Here is an 8,409-nt window from a genome sequence, read left to right on the forward strand (position 1 = left end):
CAGGTCATGGTCTCAGGGTCCTGAGATCGAGCCCCACATTGGGCTCTCTGCTCAGCAGGGAGCATTCTTCCCCATCTCTCTCTGCCTGCCTCTCTGCCTACTTGAGATCGCTCTCTCTTAGTCAAATAAACAAATTCTTAAAAAAAAAAAAAAAAAGGAGCTGGTAAAATAAAGTTAGAACTCATGGGGTGCCTGACTGGCCCGGTACGTTGGTAGAGCATAACACTTGTGCTTGGGGTTGTGAGTTTGAGCCCCACATTGGGCATTGAGTTTACTTAAAAAAAGAAGTCTGAGAACGAGAATTGGGGGGTATAAGACAAACTTTCAGATTGTTTTTACTTGCTAGGATATTTTTGCTTTGAGGTCCTGGTCTTCCTCTCCCCAAAAGACTAGGAAGATCTTGACTTGTCATGGTTGACTTGCTTAGGTTTCAGGAACTTTGAATTAGAGGATTGCTGATAATAAAGAACCCTGGAGCTAGCACCCTGTAGGGACTGGATGGGAATGCAGTATCATCCTTTCTTCTCCCCTTACCATGTCAGCCTTAATCTTCACAACATCAGCAGATGGAGCTGCTGCCTTTTCTCACTCTTCTTATCCCTTTTATGTAAGATATTCTCTAGTTTCTGTCTTCCTTTTCTCAGCATCCTGTGACACCCACAACCACCTTAGGCTTTTGTGGTTTTCAGATAGTTCCTTAGGAAATTATAGACAGGTCAGTAGGCAAGCTGTTTGTCCTCTGAGTGATATCAAGCTAGTTTTTACAGAAGGCCTTGGTCCTAGAGTGGAGTTTGGCCAGTAGTTGAAAGTTCTTGCTATGATAGAACATAAATTATAAATTGGCATTGGAGCTGATACTTCTGAGCTCAAATTCCAGCCCTGCTAGTGGCTGTGTGACCTCAGGTATGTCTGTAATTTCTCTGAACCTTGGTTTTTTCATCTATAAAATGAAAAAATTTGTGTCTTACAAGGATATTATAATGACTACAAAATAATTTATATAAAATATTCTGTACAGTAGGTGTACCTTACTGGCTCAATCAGTAGAGCATGCAATACTTGGTCTCTTGAGTTCCAGCCACACGTTGTGCATGGAGCCTATTTAAAAAAAAAAATCCTTGGGCGCCTGGGTGGCTCAGTGGGTTAAAGCCTCTGCCCTCGGCTCAGGTCATGATCCCAGGGTCCTGGGATCGAGCCCCACATCGGGCTCTCTGCTCGGCAGGGAGTCTGCTTCCCTCTCTCTCTCTGCCTGCCTCTGCCTACTTGTGATCTCTGTCTGTCAAATAGATGAATAAAATCTTAAAAAAAAAAAAAAAAAATCGGGGGCACCTGGGTGGCTCAGTGGGTTAAAGCCTCTGCCTTCGGCTCAGGTCATGATACCAGGGTCCTGGGATCGAGCTCCGCATAGGCTTTCTGCTCAGCAGGGAGCCTGCTTCCCTTCCTCTCTCTCTGGCTGCCTCTCTGCCTACCTGTGATCTCTGTCTGTCAAATAAATAAAATCTTAAAAAAAAAAACAATCCTTTATAGTGCTTAGTGCAAGTTCAGTAAGTAGTAGTTACTAACTTAATGAAACCAAATGAGTAGTTATGCTTAGAAAGCTCTTGTAGGGGCGCCTGGGTGGCTCAGTCGTTATGTGTCTGTCTTCAGCTCAGGTCATGATCCCAGGGTCCTGGAACTTTCAGATAGCCCCACATCGGGCTCCCTGCTTCTCCCTCTCCCACTCCCCCTGCTTGTGTTACCTCTCGCAGTGTCTCTATCAAATAAATAAATAAAATCTTTAAAAAAAAAAAAAAAAAGCTCTTGTAGCCTCAGAACTCAGATGTTGATGATCAAAGGATAAAGTTCTTTAGTCCAGTATCTCACCACTTACCTCACCATTGTTCAGTATTTTGCCACAAGATGAATACATTCATCAGCCTGATTTTGTCTTAAATGTATAAAATAGACATATATCCTAGATTGTCAAAACTTTATAGTTGATGTTGCAAAGAAAAGCTTTTCATATATAAGCAAAAACATGATGTCTCCTTATTGTTAATGAATATGTACCAAGTGGCATTGAGGAAGCAACAAGGTCTGTTGGTACATGGTAGGGTGGAGGTGGGGAGCTGGCAGACAGTGCCTGCCAAGTAGAGTTTGATGAAGAAGATGGGGGCTTTTGGAATTTTAGCCTGTACCTGCCCAGGTGGGAAAGCTTTGCCTTGGTAGGAAGGTGAAAGGAACACTTCATTTTCTGAGACCAAGTGAAGTTGCATTCCATGATTACCTTCTGTCTGCAAGCAGTAGCAGGCAGTGATACATGTACACAGGTGGTTGGGGGATTGTGCTGCTGTCCTATGTCAGTGAGGGTAGGGTTACCTCTCCTCCTGGGCCACAGGCTATGGGGCAAGCAGGAACCTAAGGGTAGTGGGTACCAAGAAAAGGAATACTGGGTCATTCTAGTTGGTATTTCCTCATCCAGAGATGATTAACATTTCCAAAAAAGTGTCATTTTCTACGATCATTTCTATTTTCTGTACTCTCTGTTCTGCACTGCTGAAATCCCTTCTTCCTTATTCCTGCACTAACCACAAGTAATCAGTCTGGTGGCTGGGGCTTGGGAGGCAACAAATAGCCATTTCTATAATGTCAGCCCTAGAGCAATCACGTGGACAGGGTATGCCTAACCAGAGAATGGAGTTTTTCAGCTTGCATTCATAACTGGAAATAAAGTGCTTTCCTTATTCTCCTCCTGCAGGTCGGTGAGCTGGTAAAGGTTACGAAGATTAATGTGAGTGGTCAGTGGGAAGGGGAGTGTAATGGCAAACGAGGTCACTTCCCATTCACACATGTCCGTCTGCTGGATCAACAGAATCCTGATGAGGACTTCAGCTGAGTATAGCTCAACTAACAGTTTTGCTGACAGATGGGAACAATCTTTTTTTTTTTTTTTTTCCGATTGTCATCTATATAATTTTCTTACAGATGTCAAAGCAGTCTAGTTTATATAAGCATTCTGTTACCTGTGATCTTTTTTAGACTGAACTACATCTCTAGTCTCATTTACCATTTCAGGGTACGAAACTGGAGGGCTCATGTGTTAACTTCTGAATTGGCAATTTTAGGTGGTAGCAGCCATGCCTGAGTGTATCAGAAGGGATGGATATTTTGCCTCCTTTTCCTCAGGTAGTGCAAATCAGCCTGTGGAAAACTGATGGACAGGAGAGGAATATTGCACGCTGCTTACCCTGACTTATTCAGTGGTTTTGTTTTCATTTTGAAATGATGCTATCAAATGGCAATAGACTGTTCCCTTCTACCCCCATGAAGTAATCTTGCACCAGGTGAATAGTAAGTACCCAGTGCGATTGCTTTTTCATTTATTGAACATGACCACTGTATGACTCATTCTGACAGTTCAAATCCTGAGATTTCTGAGGACACTACTAGAGGCATTTGTCTTCCTTTCTAGTCAATGCTTCGTACTTTTTTTGGGGATTCTTTAAATCCTTGTCATTCTTTTCCCCCAAACCTACCAAAAGGTTCATTCTCAAGAAAAGTGTTTCTTTACCTTCTGGATGACAAGCAGATGTGCAGGGCACTTTATTCAGTGCATAGCTTTAAGCCAGTATTGGATTCACTGAGTGGACACCCAAACTCCCAGCTTTCCGCCTTCCTTCAAGGGGTCATAGTAGGTTCACACTGCTACCACAACTAAACAGACTCCTGGCTAATGGGATCCAGCAGGGCCATTTCTCCCGAGTGCCGGTATCCTGTTAGAGGACTCTGAAATTCTTAGCTTCTACTTGCTTGGAGTGGAAGGACCAATCACTTAGACTATTCCATAGATGGTTGTAGGGCCAAATTCTGCCCTTTGCTTTATATACAACTTGTATAAAATAAAAGTCAATTTAAAATTACATGAGTTTGGAGTAGGGTTAGTGCTTTGAAAAACATTTGAACCAATCATGAATTACTTACGTATTATTCATTTTACATGGCCAGAATAGTGCTTGAAGTGCATTTCATTATCAACTGCCTTCATTTTTGGCTCTTTTTCATTGTGTTCCAGTTCAGTTTACAAATCCTTTTTTAAGTATGGAATGGTGTATGTGGGGTCAGGTGCTCCCAAGAACAGACTTCTGAGACCAGAAATGATCTAGGCTATTTAGACTACAGTGTGAAACCTTCAGAGTTAGTTCCCAGTCTAGGAAGGCATTCACTGGTCTCTGGTGTGATATGACCCATGGAAACACCTTCTGTTTTGCTTTGGGCCTCATTTTAGAAAAGTAATGTATCTTTCTAATTGTTTTTACATAGGTTAATGATTAATATGCATTCTTTGAACATACACCAAATCATGGTATCCCAGTGACCAGCACGATGCTTGGCATAGTCGGTGTGCAGGTGTTTGTATGAGTGAATGAGGGGTATGCAGAAGCTCTTTATATGGCACAGGGAAGCCAGCTGACACAGGATTACATACCACAAGCAAACTAATGAGTTGACGCTAATTTAATGTATTTTTACCTCACACTAAGGTAATGCTTGATAAAGACATTAATATTCAACTTTTAAAAGTTAGCACAGTGCAATGCACATAGTGGGTGCTCAATAATATTAAATGAAAAGATTTGCAATACTAGACTTAATTCTCTCTGACTACTCTTAAATTTTCAAATAGGGCATAGATACTGTAAAATCCAAATCCAAATACACATTAAAAATCTCGTTTTCCTGAAAGTATGACATCTAAAGTACTTGTAGAAAAATGTCATCATAAACAGATTTGAATGTTTGTATTTTCTTTTGCCTTTGACTTTGATATTGGCTTGTAATGTCTCTTTTTATCATATGTAATATTAGTGGAACTTCAACTCTACCCAAATCATAAGAATTTTTCAATGATCAGTTGTCCGAAGCCATTATATGAACTATTGGGTTGGATTTGGCTGGGTGTAGCCGTTGTTGGACCTTAATAAGATCAAAGGACTTCTAATAAGTATCTTCCAAAAGCAAATGCTGGAATCCTATTCAAGTGCATATGTACATTGTCACAGAGCAAAGTAAACTGTAATTGGCTGCTATATTTTATATAATTTCTGCAAAACCCCAGTTTTTGGATACTAATATTTGACATGGTTAATTCTTATTAATTTGTTGGAATTGTTTATTGTTAATAATGCAAATAGATAATTTTTAATTATCTTTAAGTAACATTTCACTATTAATGGAATGAAATGGATGGTAAGCAGACCAATTTGAAATAAAATATGAACATGTGCCATTGTATTATAACACTATACACTTTCTTGACAGTTAAATTTAAAAAAAAAAAGTTTTTTTGTAGCATGTATTGTATATGTTTATAGTATATGTAGTAAATAAAAATATGGCCAAATGTTTGGCTTGGTGATCTTTTGAAAAAAGTAATCTTTGAATATTTTTCACAAAAGAGCTAAATCTTTTATGCTTAGGGAATAAGAGGTGTGTGCATTCAACAGCCTGCACACAATCATATAATCAGATAAAGAAGCAATTATACATAATCTGTAGGTACTCCTTAAAGATGAGGTTAATCTTTGGTGATATTTTGAAGGGTCTCCAGAAGTCATGAAGTAAATTGATTTGAGATGAATGTAAGAATGATTATGTAATGATCAAAAAGCTGGAATAATGTGGACACAGAACATCAAATTTGTCCAGAAATGGTTATATGTGGGTGTAAAGAAAAGAAGGATTTGATAGGGGGCTTTATAAAGCAAGTGAGAAATTTAGATGTTAAATAATAGGTTTTCAGAATGTCACTGTAGATAATACAGTGTAATTTCCCCTTTTTTATATAAGTAGCACATTTTCAGAATAGATAATTTAGTAAATAAAAGTTTAAACATTATATTCTTCCCATCGTTTCTCAAAGCATGTAGATACACACACATTGTGACACTATATGTACCTAAAAGGTTGACATTATATTCTAGTTTTGTGTCCTATGGGTGGTGAAGTTTTTTTTTTTTTTTTAATAATTTTATTTTTTATAAACATATATATATATATTTATATATTTTTTTTTTTTCCCCCAGGGTGGGTGGTGAAGTTTTAAAATGAAAAGGATAGGTGAGCCTGACTGGCTCAGTCAAACCATGCAATTCTTGACCGTGGGGTCTTGAGTTCAAACCCCACCTTGGGCATAGATAATTACTTTTTAAAAATGAAATGAAAAGAACAAGCTTTGCCAGTTACTTATACAGTATTCTGCTTTGGCCCCAAAATAAAACATCTCATTACTGCTGTAGACATAGCATATTGTCAACCCAGAGTTAAAGGAATCTCCTCCAAATAGAGCCAACTTTGGCATACACAAGCTTAATAGCAGGGTGACTTAAGTATGTTTCACCTTTTTATCAATAAAAATAAAGTGTTAAAATCTTGTTTTAATATGTTGAGTGTTGGGGTTCCTTCACATAACTTTGAATAATCATACTGACTCTTGTATTTATGACCCCGATTTTCAGATTAAATTCTATTCCTCTTACAGATATGAAGAGAGAAGCCCCCTCCATAGAAGAAAACGTGAAAATAGGCCTCTTAAGTTTGGCAGGAGGAGGCTAAGTATTTGGACCTCTATTGCCTTGCATACCCTGAAGATAAAAAGAAATGGGTGGAGGGCAAATGAGAACTAACCATCAAGAAGTGAGGTTCAGGGGCACCTGAGTGGCTCAGTGGGTTAAGCCTCTGCCTTGGGCTCAGGTCATAATCTCAGGGTCCTGGGATTGAGCCCTCCATCAGGCTCTCTGTTCAAGGAGCCTGCTTCCCCCGCCCCCCCCCCCCGCCTTACTTGTGATCTCTCTTTCTGTCAAATAGATAAATAAAATCTTAAAAAAAAAAAAAAAAGGTTCAGGGGCACCTGGGTGGCTCAGTCAGCTGAGTGTCTGACTCATAGTTTTGGCTTGGGTCATGATGTTGGAGTGTGGGATTGAGCCCCACATCAGGCTCAGCACTCAGTGAGGAGTCCGCTTGAGATTCTTTCCCTCTCCCTCTATCCCCCCCTCAAATAAATAAGTCTTGGGGGAAAAAAAAAAGTGGGGCACCTGGGAGGGTCAGTCCGTTGTGTCTGCCTTTGGCTTAGGTCATGGTCTCAGGGTCCTGGGATAGAACCCTACATCAAGCTTCCTGCTCAGCAGGGGATCTGCTTCTTTCTCTGTTTCTCTCCCTCTTTATTCCCCTCTGCTCCTTCCCACTGCTTGTTCTCTCTCTCTCTCTCTCTCTCTCTCAAATAAATAAAATCTTTAAATAAAAGATGAAATTCATGGGGTGCCTGGGTGGCTCAGTGGGTTAAGCCACTGCCTTCGGCTCAGGTCATGATCTCAGAGTCCTGGGATCGAATCCCGCATCGGGCTCTCTGCTCAGCAGGGAGCCTGCTTCCCTCTCTCTCTCTCTGCCTGCCTCTCCATCTCTTGTGATCTCTCTCTGTCAAATAAATAAAATCTTAAAAAAAAATGAAATTCATAAAAAGAGCCATGCTTGAGGGTCTTCTAGGGATAGAGGATGAAAGCAAACAAAAATGAGCACTCAGGCTGGCTTTTAGTCAAGGGGACACTCCCAGTATTTCTGTGGTTGTCCTGATTTTCTTAGATTTGAGATCTGCATTAATCCTAGAAAAGTGAGCTCTAGAATATTGACTAAATGGTCAAAGTAAACTGACTTGGACAGATTTTTTCTGTCTTCCCACTTCAAATGGGGAAGACTTTGGACATTTAGCTTTCTGGGAATGGGAGGAAGAATAGTTGTGTATCAGACATGTGGAGGTTGACTTGTTCAGAGCCTCTGTTTACTTGGGAAAATTTTACGGAGTTTCTAGCTTCATTTCAAGCTTGTGGGCTTCTCCAAGGTTCTGAGTACCTGCAAAGAAACTAGGAAAGTAGAACCCTGAGTTGAGATGTAAGATGGGCTTCTCCTCTCTTAAGCCAGGAAAGTGAGTGAAAATGAATTTGGTACTATATAAGGGTATAATACTGTTTGTTGGATACCTTTGGGCTGCCCTAGTGTTCTCCATGATGCAGGATCGAGCTTCCTGGAGTTGCTGTGCTACTTGTGCAGGTTTTCATGCTCAGTGCTACCCCCCTCTTGCCCTGCCTGCAGGGTTCCCATGAGTCCTTAACAGTTGGAAGCCCTAACACAAAGTCTTGGCTGCCTTGGCTGGTGTTGCTCCAGGGTCTAAAAATCACCTACCGTAGGGTGACAGCCATCTTGCCCTTACTCATCATTTTGAAATTCTTTGTTTTGAGAGAGTATCACATGAACCCAAGGGTACCTCTACTGCCAGAGAAAGGGGCTATTCTAAATATGGAGTATTTTAATAAATAAGTATTCATCTGTTCTCACCAAAGGGAGAAATTGACCCCATATATTGCGGCTATTTATGGCTGA

General features: G+C 40.3%; 1 protein-coding gene across 5 annotated transcripts in view; it reads left to right on the forward strand.

Moving 5' to 3' along the window:
* CRK (CRK proto-oncogene, adaptor protein) overlaps window positions 1-6,753 on the forward strand; it is a 30,397-nt gene extending 23,644 nt beyond the window's left edge. For 2 of the 5 annotated variants that reach the window (XM_032846770.1, XM_032846773.1), the window contains exons 3-4: window positions 2,738-2,770; window positions 6,518-6,753. In XM_032846770.1, coding sequence (XP_032702661.1) covers window positions 2,738-2,770; window positions 6,518-6,523 — 39 coding nt within the window. In that variant the 3' untranslated portion in view covers window positions 6,524-6,753. Of the gene's footprint in view, window positions 1-2,737; window positions 5,401-6,517 lie in introns of those variants that run through there. The other 3 variants (XM_032846771.1, XM_032846768.1, XM_032846772.1) reach the window with 3 other exon arrangements.
* Window positions 6,754-8,409: the final 1,656 nt, after the last annotated feature.

Source organism: Lontra canadensis, unplaced genomic scaffold (genome assembly GCF_010015895.1).
Source record: "Lontra canadensis isolate GAN:19392208 unplaced genomic scaffold, GSC_riverotter_1.0 scaffold180, whole genome shotgun sequence".
In the NCBI taxonomy this organism is placed as follows: Eukaryota; Metazoa; Chordata; class Mammalia; order Carnivora; family Mustelidae; genus Lontra; species Lontra canadensis.